The 17677-nt window shown below is 43.5% G+C and overlaps 1 protein-coding gene across 2 annotated transcripts in view; it reads right to left on the bottom strand.

The window, feature by feature from the left end:
• KIF21A (kinesin family member 21A) overlaps nt 1-3320 on the bottom strand; it is a 95133-nt gene extending 91813 nt beyond the window's left edge. For both annotated transcript variants that reach the window (XM_050892480.1, XM_050892472.1), the window contains exon 1: nt 3230-3320. In XM_050892480.1, the coding sequence (XP_050748437.1) occupies nt 3230-3273 (44 nt within the window). In that variant the 5' untranslated portion in view covers nt 3274-3320. The remainder of the gene's footprint in view (nt 1-3229) is intronic.
• Nucleotides 3321-17677: the final 14357 nt, after the last annotated feature.

Below are 17677 nucleotides of genomic sequence, written 5' to 3' on the forward strand. Positions count from 1 at the left end.
CTTTCTTGTCGTCTTAGATCACCACTGCTAGGACGTCCTAACCCTACGGCTCCAAGCCATATGGAGTGAGGATAGGCACTAACTGTTACCTCTCCTGTTGGAGCTATTTCAATTCCTATGAAACAGCTCAGGTCTGGTTGGTATAAGTCAGTGTAACTGATCTAATGGTTATGGGCACTGACTGCAGTGACCCCATCCAGTCCCTGGATAGCTCATACAATGACTCTCTAAAATGCAATACTGACATAGGCCGCTGGCTGTTGAGGATCTCAATCTTAGGTGAGAACTTCATCTACCCAACATGCCGGAAGCCTACACACTGTATTTTGGCTGCGGACACCACTAAAGTGGCAAGACACACAAGAATTAGGAACTATAATCTACGTCGTTTTGTGGACTTGGTTCCAGAAACAGTTGCCTATGATGTTTATACCATTTCAGAGCCTTCTCGTCAAAAGTTAGTTTTCATATGCTGAAAAGACATTTACAAAAGCAAGACAGCAATTTCAGATTTACAAAAAGGATAGCTTTTCACATTTAAAAGAAAAAACAGCTATCTGATTAGATAACTATCATGGTGGCGATCTCATTTTATCTGAAAACAGACACTATACACAGTCATGCAGACAGCAAAGCTCTTTGTTGACGTTGCACACCATCATCAAAATTGTAAGTCCACAAGTCTTTCAGTGGTGGATGACAATAGAGAAAGAATTTTTTTCTTAATTGGGGAATTTACCATTAGTTACTGGATTATCTGCCAAACTATTTTCAGCTTTCATGCTTCACTAAACTGGAGTATTTAGCTCATCATTCACAAACCCATTATTACACTGAAGAAAATGGGGAGCAATTAGCATACAAGATGATAGCTTAAAGGTGGTGCTAATTGGAAAGAATGAAGTATTTTTTAATCCTGTTGTATACAATTAAGTGAGAAAACCAGGTTCTGGAACAAGAATTTGCTAAACAATTTCAGTGACATCTATTCAATAACCTACGTTTAAAGTTTAAGCAAATTCAGCTTTGCAGTAAGTTCAGTGCAATATGCCTTTGCAGTATCTTACTTCAGTTACTACCATGGGGGTTGCAAACTAAAAGCTGATCCTGCTGTAGAGCAAGTCTTGTTCAGGAAACATACATACAAAAATAACGACTAATTCATCGCAACAGTGGAGATTATCACTGAACTAAGCTCAAGTTCCCAAAAAGAACTGAAGAACAAAACCAACAAGGAAACAGAATGTAATATTTATAATGCACAGTACAGCATGGTGCTGATACACAGCGAGTTGCAAGACCAGTTGAATTACAGGACTGTGCAAAATACACAACCAGAAATAATAGAAAACCATCTACAAAGAGCTACTGGTGGGAAAAAAATAATTGTGCATGCTTTTGTTCATGATTGCTAAGCAGAGAGGGAGAAATCTTGTACATGAATAGTTAATCTGCCAAAAGGAAGAAAGCAGACAGGAGGAAAGATGCAATTCTTCATTACTAGTGAACTGCACTCAGACATAAGATGTTAGTTAGACAATTATAGTACAGAAATATGCCTTGTAACATTAGGGATTTGTTTTCAAGAGCTACAGCTAGGTGATTTTAATTCACTTTTACAAATTCTCTGCCATATATTATTTCTAATCTATTTATCACACACCTACAACTATAAACTTATTTGCACCAGTAGGTTTTATTTAATTCCTAGCTGCAACAAACCTCTGTATTTGTAAATGAACTTCTGCATCACTATTTTTTTTGGCTCAGAACATATTTAATATTTTCTTCAAATGACAGAGCAGTCTGTAAACCTGTAACGCCCTATTTTTAGGATCACACCTATCTCATATTTTCCTTTTTAAAAATACAGCCTAATTATGCTTTGGAATAATACCTCCCCGTACTTGATGTGAAAAATGCTTCCAACAGATAACACCACTCACAAAAGCATCTCTCCCCATAGAAAATGCTACTGCAATCGGCAAGCAGACTTTAATGAACAACTGCAGCATACACCCCATGTTATCATGCAGGGGCGGTGTTTCTCTGTTTACTGAAAATGTTATTGAACCGTTCCCCCCACACGCACATACCAACAACAGCATGCAGTAACATCGCTTATTCCTACGCCCTTCAGAGAAAAAACGATCCACCCTCTTTGTCATCCTGCACAACCCTTGAATTATCTACCAAGGTGAGACGTATGTAGTGGTTCCAAGGACCCACTGGTAGATACAGACTTTCCCCTGAAGTCTGATTTCTTGTGGCATAATACTCCAAGTGTGTCAGCATATAACATAAAGAAACTTTTTTAAAGGAAAGAAATAAATCGTCATTCAGTATCACAATCAAAACTCAAATATTGACATGCATATACATATATACATGCGTATATACACACAGACGCATATATTTTTTTTCCTCATGTTTGAATTATGTAAAGACACCTTGAAAATTAAGGCGTCTGTGGGCTAATCTGGAAATTCTTCAAACAATAAAATAATATCTTCACATAGAAAACCAAGAAGAGCCAAGAGTTCACTGATGAACAACAGATTTTTATCTCTGCTAAAAGAGTAATTTGAATTAGCTGATGTTTTAAAATTATTTAAGCTCCACTCCCATTATGACTTCTACATATACCTATTCCTATTTACTGTGAGCAGCCTCATGGAAGTCCATCCCTCCCGGTATGTAAGGTTAGACACAGCCTCCGTGGGATAAAAGCCTTTATCCTTCTAAAAATATCACTCTGCCAGGATCCACTCTCGCAAAGCTCCGTGATGCAAACGGCATCGCTACAGTCTAGGGGCTGCTTTACTACCATGAGTAAGCACTCGCAGCACCGGGCTATAATTAGTTGGAATATTTTTAGGGTCGCTGCTGAAAATTAGAGAGAAATGACTGAGAAAGACCTCAGAATGGGTTTGTTTTTTTTTCCCTCTCCTTTGGCTATTTCCAACTACTGTAAGGAAAAAGAGGCTCAGCAGGAGCCGAGGTGACACACACTTTCTGCAGGGAAGATGTCCCTCGCTGCTGTCCCTGTGCGGCGATGCCGCTTCCCGCGGGTGGGGAGCTCGCGCGGCCGCTCCGCGCAGAGGGCCCACGCCACGGGGCTCACGGGCACGGCCGGCCGCGGTCACCCGTGGCGTGAGGGCCCGCGGGGAGCGCTCCCCCCCGCCGCCCGCCCCGCGGCCCCCGCAGGAGGGGCGGCGCCGCCGCTTACCTGACCGCCACCCGCACCGAGCTCTCGTCCTGGCAGGCCGACATGGTGCCGGGGGGCAGGCGAGGGGCGGCCACGAGCCTTGCCGGGAGCGGGGGGCGCTGCCGGGCCGAGGAGGGGCCCGCCGGGGAGGAGGTGGGGGCACTGCCGCAGCTCCCCCCTCACCTCCTCCTCCTGCTCCGCCACCTCCTCTCTCCAGCCATTTTAGGTGCCTGAATGAATAGGTAGGAGCCGCGGCAGCGCAGGGCGGTTCGCGCCGCGCCTCCTCCTACCCCCCGCCCCGCTCCGGCCCTTCCAGTCCCTGGGCGGGGAGCGCTGTCACTCAGCCCACCGGCGGGCGGAGGGACGGGCCCCGGCACCCGGCCCCCCGCCCCTCCGGGGTCCGGCTCTCCCGCCCCGGCCGCCCCGCGCCCGCTCCAGCCGCAATGCGTCAGCAGGCCCCGCCCCGGGCAGCCGCCGCCGCCGCCGCCGCCGCCGGCGCGGGCACGGCGGCCGGCAGGGCGTCCCTCTCACGGGCCTGTCCTCACACCCGGGCGCACGGCCGCCGACACAGCTCTCCACACGCAGCGCTCCACGCACCCACACCGGCCTCTCCTCTCCACATAGCCCCGTCTCACACACACACACACACGTCCCCCTCACACACCTGCCTCTCCACACACACACCTGTTATTTGGACACACACTCCTCACACACAGCCCTTCCCACACACACCTTTTGCACGCCCACCTCCTTGCACACGCCTTTCCACACAGATGTGCAGTGCTTACCCTCCATGCACAGCTCTTCTCACGCGTGCACTCGCATGTAGCCCCACACGCACCTCTTGCACACACACCTACGCACTGGCAGCTATGGGGGCCCACGAAGCCATTTGTGGCGTCTGGCTTACACATGCCTCTTCCCCCACACACGCACATGCATGGTACTTGCACGCTTGCACGCAGTGCTCCACACGCACAGCTCGTCCCCCACAATTCTCCACTCGTGCTATCAACATGCACGGCTCTTGCACACACACGTGCACAGCCACGCACAAGGGCTCTGCACGAAGCTTTCGAGGCCTCCCTGCTGGGAAAGAGGAGCTTAACCCCCTCTCAGGGCTGGATTTTTTGCTCTTCCACCTGTTTCCCTCTCCTGAGCAGGAATGCAATGTCCTCGTTCCTCCCCTGGGCCTGTGCGGCCATCACGACCCTCATGCCTGCGGGAGCACGCAGCTCTCCCATTTTTCTGGCTGTACTCAGCAGATTTGTTTGCCCTAGCTGCTCCAGCCAGGCATTGCTGTTCTCACTTCACTAATGAAATGCCTGGTTTTGAGTTGGAAACTGAGTGGGTGGATGACATTAATTTTTGATGCAAATAGTATCCCTGCCAGGAAACAAGCCCGGTTATTTTGCCCAAAACAATTCACATTCCTAAGGAAGATTTTCCATCAGAATAGGCCCAGGTTTGAATTTGTAATGATATGCTAAAAACCTTGCAGTTCAAGTTGTTTTGCTTCTGATACTGAAGGTTGTTCACGCCCAGGCCCCAGCCTCTGTCAGAGATGGGCAGGTGAGGTCTGCCGGCAGGATGGGGCCTCTAGCCATGTCCCTGGATCTCTCAAAAGTCCCTCCTTCTCGGAAGAAATCCACTCTATTATTGTTACTCTGCGTGTTTCTCATAGTTATTTTCTCTATCCTTTCTGTTTTTCTCTATTCATTTAGAAATTGGGTTGCTTCTGGAAAATGGCCCACCTGGAAGTTGCTATACAAAATGATGGTCTTCTGTTTTCTTCTGAATTACACAGCACCACCATACAAAGCTCCAACAGCATTTGAAAGTATGGGGGACTTAAGCTACATAGCAGATCGCTGAGGTATACTGAGAGAATATTTATCTGAAAGTAGAAAAATGGAGACACAGACAGTTCAGTCTGAAGTCACCAAGGGAATCTGGTACAGGCAGAACAAAGCCTATGTTTCCCTGGGCTTCCTGGCTCAGTATTCTCTATTTAATGCCATAGGCCAGATGCTTTGCTTCTCCTTTTTTTGCAATATATTATAGAATGGGCAAGATAGATAAAGAAAAAGCTCCTGCAGGTAAATTGTGTTGGCATTCATGCGAAATAGCCTCAAAATGAAAGTGGTAGAAGGCTCATAGCTCAGGGCGTTTCCAGCTAATGGGGACTAAACACTCGCGACTCTGTCGTACATCTGCCTGTGTTGTAATGAGCTATTTAAAAATACCTGCAGCCCATCCACAGTGAGTGGAATCCTATGGCATAATTAGGTTATCATAATTTATTTACACCAGATTTACAAATCAAGCTAACAATAAAGCTTAAGCAAATATGGAAAAGGCAAAGGTCGCTATGTTTTCGCTGTAATAGCTTTAGTAACTTGGATACTTTCTTACCCAACAGTATCCAATGCATTTTTTCAGCTGACACAGCTACAAGGTTAATGTAACAAGCACACTCAAGCCAGATTTGTACCGTGGCAGTATCCGCCTGCATTTGTTTTACCTGTCTTTTGCCAGGTAGGCCCCAGTACAGCAAAGCTCATCCACATCACCCTGAAGATGCGTATAAAATCCTGCCAGGTCAGTGCCTCCAGTTCACCGTGTGAGCTGTGCTAAAAACCCAGCGGAGAGTAGCAGCCGCAGGAGCTGCCTGCAACTTTCTCAGTCCCGGCTGCTCAGACCCAGGATCATATTCTCGATCTTGTCAGGGCCATTTCTTTTCTGGCCTCGGGTGCCCTTAGACATTTGCCTCAGCCTGACCGCATCCAGCCCTCTCTCTTCCACGTTGAAAATGAAGTTAGCAGATTAAAAATCTGGCAGAAGTCCTCCTGAGCTCAACGTTATGTGTAGAGATGGGCTGGTATTTACAGGTTTCAGACCTTAATGACAAAGATTTGTTATCCACATTGGGATTAAACAGGAAGTCATAAATTTTGGTGCTATAGTAAAACTATTCTCTTCTAATTTATGGTTATTTCAGTCCTACAGTGTTACACACATATTTTCTATCTTAAATATTTCACTCCAATGCCAGACCCCTCTGAAATTGATACAGCAAGTTACATTTAGCTTCTTGCCATGTTTCATGCAAATTGCCTGATTTGTGACCATTCAGATGTAACACAGGAAAAAGACACAGGTCCTATTTAATGGCAGGTTTTCCTCTGTGTTCCCCATTTCCAGAAAGCATACAATACTTTTGTTAAAATAAATTATTCTATTTTGGTTTTTCCCAACTTGTCCAATGTAAACAAGCAGTCTGCTATACCGTTAACTTGGCTGCCCCAGGAAATTTAAATCAATTCTCTTGCTTTTCCTTTCTTATAATGTGGTTGACCTCTGCTCTCCAGCATCCTATTCATCTCGTTGAAGGATTAACTTGAATAAATAAGTGCACAATCGCTCCCTTTCTTTCATTGTCTAAATACGTAGCCATACTGCCAATGTCTTGTTTATCTTTAATAAAGCTGTATGGTAACATTTACAGATTTGTCCAGTCTCACAGCTAACGAATGAGGCTTCCCAGAAGGTCCTCTCTCCTCATGCTCCTCAGTCAGCATGCCTACAGGTAGGACCTGCAGTAGAGCACCCCGTCTCTCCTGTGGCTCCAACACCACAGGTAACAACCACCTCTGGTCACCCCCTGATCAGCTGCAGAGGTTCCCAGAGAGGGGACAATCTGCAAGCCTGGGGAGCAGGAAGGGGGTTCACAGCGCTGGTCCCTGCTCGGTGCTTAGAGGAGGACTACTAGGAACATCCCTCCCTGGCAGCCGTCCCGGCTGACGGCTGTTACACTTTCACCTCCTCCATTCTCCTGCCTTATGACTCAGCACCATGAGCTTCATCCTCCGGGGCAACCAAAGACCAGCGTTTGGAAGGGTGAGGGCTCTGACTGACACACACACACACATGCACACCCTGCACAGATGGTGAAGCTGCCCATAGAGTTCCTTTAAGCATCAGAAGCTGCCTAAAATCACTGAGCTGTACACGACCTGAATGAGCCAAGCGGACTCCACTTAGAAGTCAGTCCTGCATTTTGACCTATGTATGTTTGCAGACAAGTTGTTTAGGCCGTGCCTATGCTGTACCAGTTGGTTTTGAAATTATCTAATTAAAATAAACCACTGAAAATAGTACAGCACTCACTTCAAATTTTTTAACTGGGATAATTTACCAGTGCTAAATAAACCAATTCAATCAAAGGTTCAACTTGTTAGTTAGGGCCATGCTAAGGTCGCCTATTTCTTTGACCTGCTGAAAATATAATTTAGTTCAGAGAAGAGATTCTGTTGATGGAAATAAGAGAACAGTGTTAGAAGATATTGACATTGAGACAATTCATAACCATGAGGATCTATCCCATATTGTTTGATAATGACCTTTTATTGAAGATTTCACTGTACAAAACCTTATTAGGTAACAGCCTGACATTCATTATACAATTGTGATGTTCTCTAGTGCTTTTTCTGCTGAGTAGTGAAGGTGACAGTGTTTCATTGAGACAGACAATAATATACGAAATCACTAATTTCTGATTAATCTGTATCAATAGACCAATTGCACCATGACTAGTAGGCTTCAAGCAAAATGAGTACGTTTTGTCAAGTTAAGCACTCAGCCCACCATTATGGAAGGCAGATATTCTTTCAGATACAGGCAGTGGAATGTGAAATGTTCAAGCGCTATGGAAGATCAGTATCGATGCCTTGTTCTGAAGGTCATTAAATCTCATCATCTGCATAGTTCATGCTGTTTTATCAAATTCACACACATGAAATAAACAGCTAGTATATCATCTCATTAGTGACTATTGTTTTCCTGAATGCATATATTAAATAAACTCTTTTAGCCACATACAAGCCAGAATTTATTCAGTGATTTTGGAACACACACCACAAAGTCTAAAAGTATATGCAAATATGATATAATATATACATTCTAATGAGCAAAATTTTTATCAGTCATTCATATGATAGTTGGAAAAATGTAGAGATTTTGGCTCATATAAGTGATCACAGATTTTCTCTATAGCTTTTTCCTTGTCCGAATCTGTCATAATTCTATGAACTGTGTGACCCAATAATTCGTTGTATTCCAGTATCTTCTGACACAGGAAGGGTAACTGGACTTCTGTGGAACTGGGTTTCATGAGCTGCTGCTGATGGAAATTGTCAGCAACATTCACTCATCAGCAATAATCACTCCATTTTATCTAACAAACACTAAACTCTTCAACATTAACGTATACAGTGCTTCCAGGTTTCTACTTGGCAAAGTGAAACTTCTGTTTGCATTTTCTGTATGATGCCTTGGGCTTACATGAACCTTAGGCTTTTCCATAGTCATCTTTTGAAAGATCTTCACAACAAACTAAACTAAACTTCTAAAAACTGTTACAACTTGATTTTTAAGGACTTTCTAGAAGTAGTTTTTTCCTTCTCTGACTGGCTTCTTGTTTCAAACTGCAGGTCTTGGAAAGCAGTCAAGCCTATAAAAGACATTTCAAATGCTTTCCATTTTCTTCCCATCACTCACTGAGACTTTTGATTAAATAACATTGAGGAAAGAAAAGTGTTAGGCCACTCTAAACTGGCAGGCTAAAAAGTGCAACAGGGGAGCCTTTGCTTCCAATAAGTATGGAAAAGAAAGCAGGCTGCTGAAGGAAATTATCACTTGGCTTGTGACAGGATGGGGGAAGGTAAATTCAAAGTTGAGAAGGAAGAAAGGAGTGCAAGATGATGTTTATATAATCAGAATAACACCAGATGAGGAAAGGAAACAGCCTGGTTTAGTACAGATGACTGTGGAGAGAAGATGGTAGAGAAACCAGAAAGAACAGGGTGGAGAAGGAAGAGGGATCTCTGGAGTCAAAGCCAAGCAATGGCTCTGTTGTTTCTGGAGCTGGTCAGCACAAGAGGAAAAGCAGCATCAGGCACCTCCAAAGAGAGAAGAAAGGAAATGGGGTTTTTCCATCCACCTTCCAGAAAATGGCTGAACTGTAAAGAAAATATAATGGAAAGAAACACGTGATTAAGGGATCAAAGCTGGAGCTGAGCAGAGGATTCAATGGGAATAGAGCTGCCAGCTACACCACTACACTTGATGAAGAAAGAAAGAATTTCTTTATGTACTAATGCTTTTTACACACAAAAATTGTACTGTGTTAAGTATACCACTGTTAACAAAGCAGTACAGTTTTCCTCTGCTCCTGGCAGCTCAGAGTGTTTGTGTTATATGACAAAAATGTGCTTATACCCATACACTTATTTATCTTTCTTCTGGGCCTAAGGACTGCTGTAGTTTGTACTACTATAACTGCTGTCTACACTAAGATTATTATAGCAGGATAAATATTTTGATATAAATATACACGTTGCATTATATCCCATGTCGTACACATATACATTAGATCCCCACCAAACCAGCACTGCTAGAGCAGAAGGAAGCATAAGAAAGAGAACAGGGCTAAAACACATCTCTGGGGAAAACCTCTCCTACACAATCTTAACAAACAGACTCATGACTCAAATCAGTGGATTTACACTAAGGATGAACATACCCTTTATGTCACTGTTAAGAATTAATTATGTCATTAATTATGTCACTGTTAAGAATTTGTTGCTTAACTGAAAGTTGCAGTTAGCTGTTTTGCAACAAAATCTTGTAAATTCACCCTGGCAACTGGAAGTCCCTTCAGGTATTACAGGAAGAATATAAATAATGGAGATGAGGGGGAAAAAAGATCACAAAGTAGCCTTTACAATAATGTAATTTAGTTTAATCATTTATGATAACGCTATTCAAATCTAGCACAGTATGAAGAAGAAAATAACTCAAGTTTTAGCAGGACAAGACCTTACTGTGGCTTTGGGTTATTAAGTATCTCCTGAGTTGTAGCCAGGTTCTGCAGTTTTTTGCAAGGGACTCTGTCCCGTGGGTCAGAAACTTGCGCTTCTAACTTGACCTTTGGGCCTGATTCACTACCACGATGAAATAAACCCAAAATGCTACTAGATCAGGACGACTGAATGTTATGTTTTCTTCATGCTATTGCAAAAGACTACAAAATATCTCCAAAGGAACAGAGTAGTAGGCCAACTGTTTTACAGATCTGAACCAAAGCAAGTACAGCTCTTCTTCTTTCTCGTACGGGGAAATTGAGGCAAGAAGGACATGAGAATCACAGATGCCCGTGGAAGAAATGGTTGTCAGAACCAGTATTAGGGCTGACTCCTGTGCCTGTGCAAACACTATTAGACCACACCTTAATGAGATGAATTATTAATATAAAAGCTGCACGGGAAATTCATTTCTGCTGCCTCTCACCAGAACCAGCTGTTCAGACTTGAATGTGTCACAGTTGCACAACACAAATTTTGCCTTAAGGATACAGTTACCCAACATGATGGATTTTTCATAGTGTCCCTCCCAATAGTATCCTCATCCTTCCTCTGTCCTTCACCCTTCCCCTGTCACCACCATGCTTTCAATTTTTGGTTCAACCTTGTGGAACGTACTGGATGACGGGAGTCCTGTATGTGTATGGTGAGCACAGCACTAGCAGCCGCAGGGCTGCCTCCTCTGGGCAGCCTTGCCAATCTGCCCTAGATAAGATAGAAAAAAATGAGTTTACATATTTAAACAACAAGCATCAAAACCCTAGCACATTCCAGATGAAATAAATTTTAAGTTCTCCATCTCTGGTAAAATACCGAGATGAAATTAGTTCCAATGAGGCCAGGAAATTTTTCTGTTTCACTGCAGAGCCTGCTAATGCCTAATAGTATAGCTTAGTCGGTGACCAGTTTTATGATTATTTTGGGTAAACACCTGGTCCTCCTGTGTTGTTCTCCCAGGCTTCCTTCCACTTGTCTACATATTCACTAGCAATGGTATGCCTAAGCCCCAGATGGCGAGTTCTTTGGGTTAGAGCTTGTTGTGCAGTTTTTTACAATGAAGTCTTATTTCCTAATTGGCATCCTTAGGCATTACCGCAATAAAAACAATAAATAGTAATAACAAAAAAATAAGGATGGAAGGTGGGTGAAGACATGACTAATTACCTAAACAATACCAGGACCACAAGCCACAGGCAGCACCGGAGCTTGGGGAAGAGTGAGTGGGTGGAGAGTCACCTGCATAACAGAGGGTTGGGCAGGTAAAGAATAGGTCTTGCAAGACAAAACTGAGAGTCTTTATTTTGATAGCATCATGGAATTTATAAATTAAGGGATGACAGCTGTAGATTAAGCATGGCACGAGTTGCTTTACTCTCTGTGTGTGTGTGCAGCCTGGCTTGGCACTGTCACACAGACTCATGAAATAAAAAGTGTAGTTGAAATGGTGGTGTAACAAGCTAGGAGATGTGAGAAGCAGGAGTTCCCAAACAGGGTTTGCAGAAGGACCACTGCTGTAACATGTGCTGTACCAGGGCAGCAGCCAGGGCCGCTGCGCCAAGCTCTGTGGCAGGCTGCAAGCCTCGCCTCCCCTTCCCACGAGAAAACACATGCTTCCAGGTCTGTGCTGGGCTACATGTAGGTGGAGAAGAGGCGTTCACTTATCCGGGTAGCAGCCATGGCTAAACAACCGTTCCTCACCTTCCCCCGGAAAAATGCAACAAAGTGAGCGTTGTTTTCCTTAATATTTGAAGTCATTTTCATACCACTCATTGTGTATGTATCGCTTGGGAACACTTAGGCCAAAGAATAATACTGAGAACAGTGACAGGCTGAATCTTATTTAAATTTGCATTTATGGACAGAGAGTGTAGATATAGTTGGCTCCTGAAATGAAAGAGCACTTCTTTGCACAGCGGGTAATGAACTTCCGGAATTCATTGCCACAGGAGGCTGGGGAAGCAGGCTATTAGCAGGCATAAAAAGGGATTAGACAAGATTTGTGAACAATGCCTCTATTAACAGATAATAAAAGGAACAGACAGTTCCAATGACTGTGATCTTAGGAGACTGGACCGGAGGAAGAGACCAGGTACACGTGCTCTCCCCAAACAGCATCTCTTGTCACTCTTCAGGCTTTGTTATCTGGATCTGCCTGCCCTGTCTCAGGTAATGTTGTGCTGGGAGCCTGGGGGACCTTGCAGGGTCTGCTGGGGCCTTCAAAACCTGTGGCTCGATCAGGGCAGATGGCCAGCACACATGCAGCTACACCAGTGCCATCACAGGTGTTGGGAAGCAATAGCATTTGTGGCTGTTGGTCTGACCCAGCAGGGCATTTCTTAATGCTCTGATGGGTTACGTCCTAAGTGGTGCTGCTCTCACCAAAGGGGCCAGCAACCAGCATGGTAGACTTGGAAGGTAGTTATAAAGAACAAAAAGGAACTGGCTTTAACAAACCATTCATGGAGGCTCAGAAAAATATAGATGGAGGAAGACAGAAGATTCTGTTAATACAGTAGGAATTTGATAATTGTTTGAGACGGCACCAAAAGGGTTCACTCTCCAAAAAGTGCATAAAAACAGATATTCCTTAATTTCAGGGGTGACACTGAAAGGAAGAGTGGACAGCAAACTAGCCATGACTCTGCAGCTGTCTCTTTTTCCAGCTGAAGGCTCTAACTCCATTTGATTTCTCCTCATACCACTTCTGAGCACTTCTACTGCCCTTCTCTGGACCTCTTCCAGCTCTGTTACCTCGTGCCTGAGATCTGGCGACTGGCCTGGAAGCTGCACTCAAGATTAGGCTGCACCGTGGATTCTTACCCTAGCACAAGGATGTTCTCTGTTTTTTGCAGCCCTTTTGCAAGTAAATCCTGAGATTGTGTTTGTCTGCTTGACAGGTACTGAGCTGACATTTGTTATCCACCATCTAACATCTTCTTCCTGTATGGTAATAATGAAATATTTTTTTTCCCCACAAAATGAAAGACTGTTTTCTCCTCTGTCTTTGTGCTCTGAATTTCATTTACCTTTGTTATCACTGAGTCATTCTGTATTAGGAGATTCTTCTAGATCTTTTCATAACTATTAATGTTATTATCTCATTTTCTGGCTTTTCATGGAAAACGTAGATCTTAGCAAAGATTCTTATGAGGCTCTGCTAATAAAAGCTTTGATGAATTTGAGGCTGTTTATAGAAAAATAACAGGAATGAGGAAGACCTGTAATGACTGATAGACTGATACAAGGGAAAAGACTTAAAATAACTCGTTATATATATATGTATCCCTGGCTAAATAACAGCCACAGAGCACATAACTAAAGAACAGAAATATATGGAGAGAATGAACGAAGAATGACTTAGGGCAGAACACAGACTGTGATTGAGAAGAAGAATACAAAAGTAAAGGGAACATAGAGGATCTGAGGAATAAATTTCATGACAGTGACCTATGTACAGATCCAAGAGAACCTCAGTAGGGAAGTAAGAAATCCCTCACCACCGGCACACTGCAAATAGCCCTGGGAAAAAAGGACCAGGAGCAACAGCAGTGAGCACTCACAGAAATGAACTGCATGACCTGATATACATCTCTGGGCTTATGGGCGATGACTAATCAACACAGGAAAGCATTCTGGTTTGCTTTACGTTTTTGCTTTTGAGTTTTCTGTTCTTTGAGTGAAGTCCTGCTGTAATAAATGGGGCACAGTGTAATGAAAAAAGCCCATTCCTCTCAAACATTGAATAGTAATTTAGTAGAGAAAAGAGCACCACCTAGTGCTAAATGTTATTTGGTGATGCTGAAGTGTCTTCATATGCTCTGTCTTCTGGATGTCTTGATTTTAGTGTTTTCCCACAGTTTATCCAGCCACAGAGGAATTAATCCTTAGCAGCAAGGAGCATCCCGGCTCCCGATAAGAGTAGCTGGTTCATCAAGAGCTCAACATCTCTCAGAGTTTTCTGCACACTAAGGTAATGCCTTAGGCAGCTAGTTAACATAATTATGGTTATTTGTCTGATTCATTCGGGCCAGATTCTACTATCCTTACTCACCCAGTGGAGTTATGTGCTTCAGAGATAAGCCTCACTGCTTTCGCTGGAGTGAAAATTAATCAGCACTTACAGGACAGGCTTAAGAAATCAGAAGACCAAACTTCGAATATTTGCACTTTTAAAAACAGGGGGATTCATTCCATTTACCTTCTGATTCTATACTCACATCGAATTTTCAAGCTTTTCTTAAAAATGTGAAAGCTGTACACTTTTTTGTTTGTTTGCCTGTTGTGTTTTTGGGGTTTTTTTTAAATTAAAGTCTCCAGGAGGGAGGTCTTCACAGAAAACATTGCTTTAGATGAGAGTTGCCTTTATGATCATGAAGATAGATCATACGTAACCTTAATTATTTTTTCAGCATTTATGGTTAAAATCCACTATTTTTGGCTTTGTTTTCTTCCGATTATCAATCCACATTATGTTAGTGTTCATATTTTTGGTCTTCAAACCCTTCCACTTTGTCTCACAGCATCGAGTTTTCTGTCGTAACGTAATTAAAATTTCAAAAGAAGGCAAGAAACAGGTAAATCAACTTAGAATGATTCTGCATCAGCTATCGTTATGTATTATTTAAATAGCTCCAGACTTGAAGATACATGCAGCATTGGTTATGTGGGTTAATTTACATATAGATGTCTATAGTAAAATGTCATTTAAATGTCTTACTCCATTTAAATTTGTGAGTTTCCTACGTGATCTTCAGTGACACCATGCTACCATGGCTAGATTAAATTTCTCTAATAATGGAGTTATTTCTTCTCCCCTTGAAACTATTCAGCATTGCATCACTCATTTCAACTGGAAGATGACGAAACTCAGCTATTCAAATTCCTTCCACATCCTCTGATTTGCAAAACATAGTTTAGCCCATAGAACTTTTTATTTCTGTCCTTTATAGTCCTTCTACATTTTTACCCTACCAGGCAGTCTTCACAAAGCGAATTCTTCAACTGAAAGGAAATGCTCTGGGTTACCTGCAGCTGTTTCTGCCATATGGTATCTATAGCTTCACTGCTGCAACTATGCCATTCACTTATGACCGTTTCTTATTTGGAATATTATTTTCCTTTCTAAAATACGAGGTGACTTGTTTTGGTTTTTTTTCTTTATAGGAATGTTCCGTTGTTTTGGTTTTTTTAGTGAGTAGGATCTTGATTTATTCTCACATGTTTATGCCCTTTACCAAGAAAAGACAGCAGAATTTGTCTGTATGAGTACATATATGTGAATATACGCACAGGCCATTGAATAAGGGTGATACAGAATGTGGGTACTTATAAAATAACCACGGTGCCTGTGTGTGATATGTGGTTGGTGTGCATTAATGTTTCAAAGGCCACGTAACTGCAGGGCTCTAATTCCCCCTAAAGCTACCGGGGTGCAGATCGTTACCAGTGTAGCTGCAAAGGCTGCGGTCCAGGGACTGCTGGTGCTCACCTCTGCCGGAGGTGTGGCAGGACCATGCCCAGCTCCTGCTAGGTCTCCATGGGACACCAACACAGAGGCTGACAAAAAAGCCTGATTCAGGACATCTGTAACCATGCTGGTTCCCCATCCTACTGGGCAGGTCTCAGCTGTTTTGTGGTGGAGAAGTAAAACTGCTGTACAGCTTCTGCTCTCTGGGTCTTGGGATTAGAGTCTCATCTGCACCACCTACGGACTTCAGCAGGCAAAGGGGCTTTCTCCTCCCAGTCTTTTGAAAATATATGTGTACTGTATATACAAGGACACTATATATGAAGGACACGCTTGTTATATCAAGACCCCATGGCTTTGAAGTAAAAACATGACAGCGCACGGATACATGTTCATCTGAGCATGGATACATAGGACTTATGCCTGTAGCTGTGTGCATCAGTTTCTGGTTCATGGGAACCACCAGCCTGGTACGCTGTACCGTATTCCCAAGGACGCACCACTCCCTCCACAAGCACACACACAAGATACACAAAGGGACACCCAAGAGCTGATAGTGCAGCGATCCAGGAGCTGTGCAGAGCTGAACATCCACAGCTGGGCTGGGGGATTGCTGAAGACACAATCCTGCCCTGGTGTGTCCAAGAAACACCCACGTCCGTGGCTGAGGCTACACTGCTTACTGTGGGTCACCAGGGGGTGTCACTGGGGCTCTTTAAGGGGTATAATTTCAAAATTATGTCATAATATAGAATACTTTGGAAAAGGCTGGCTTTGTTTTTGCATCTTTTCTGTAGTAACAACTGTGGGGAGCGTGGGAGAGCCTGTAGAGAGTGTTATCTCATTGCACGTGGGTTTAATTCTGTCACCGCACGCAGCAATAGAATTTAACATCTATTCATAGCTACACTAGTGACAGTGTAATTAACTAATTAGTAGGGACTAATTGTTAAAAATACAGTATTGCAACTACACTAAATTAAATAGCCTGTGTACTTCTAACTGGGGGAGTTATGAGTCCATGCTTTTTCTCCTTAGGAAACAAACAAACTCCTGAGAAATAAAACCAAACCCAGCATTAAAGCAGATTTATACTTCGCTATGACTAAACCAGGAACAATAAGAGACTCTGGCAACTGCATAAAGGTCAGGTTTATGGCCTCATGCAAGGAGGAGAGTGTGTAGCCGTACGTTCATGGCACCTAGAAGCAGGTAAGATCCCTGCTGGTGCCAAGAGCCTGCTGCCCTGCCCTCCCCAATCTGGCAGCTTGGCTTTTTGTTTTAAAAGGAAGCAGAAGTCACCAACCCTACCCTCCAAACTGAGTGGTGCTGGGCTCCCTTTACACCAGCGCAAGGAGGGAGCAAGCCCTGCTCAGCTCTGCCTGGCAGCCGTTCAAGCCTCCTTCACGTACTTGCTCCACACATCAAACCAGAGATGTTGCCAGGGTCTAGGGAAGCAAACCCCCACCTCTTAAAAATACAGCTGTGTTAAAGCCAATTTGGGAGGGTTAGGTTTCCCCTGGGGACCTCTTCCTTTTCCCACACCCTGACACCGTGCCCACTCTCGGGAAGGTTCAGCAAGGGTGAGGCTAGTTGCAGGCAAGAAACAGGAGTCCAGCTGTGCTTTAAGGATAGCTTTTGTAGGAGCAAACAAATGGCATCTATTTAAAAACTGTTACAGACTAAAGATTTTTTTTCCCAGACTGTCTATTTGTTCCTAGTTATGGTTTTGTTCTGTGTTTTCAGCGAGCATATAATTACCATGAATTATATAGCAGAACAGGGTGTGTATAAGGCACACCTTGAACAAGCTGGTTCTCATTGGCTTGAGCAATGGCTTGAGAGGTGCTGTTTCCCAAGCATGGCTTCCAAACCCACAGTCTGGGAGGCCTGGGCAGAAAACTATCTTTGTTTAAAACTCTAAAAAGTGATATATCGTACCTCCTGCAATGGTAGTACACTCCATAGTTCTTGGATTAACTAACCATAGCCCCTCCTTATAGCAAACACAGAAACATTAAAGGTCACAGATTAGAACAATATTAATGCAGATACAGATATTCACTGTCAATCATTTTT

This window comes from Gymnogyps californianus, chromosome 1 (genome assembly GCF_018139145.2).
Source record: "Gymnogyps californianus isolate 813 chromosome 1, ASM1813914v2, whole genome shotgun sequence".
NCBI classification, from domain to species: Eukaryota; Metazoa; Chordata; class Aves; order Accipitriformes; family Cathartidae; genus Gymnogyps; species Gymnogyps californianus.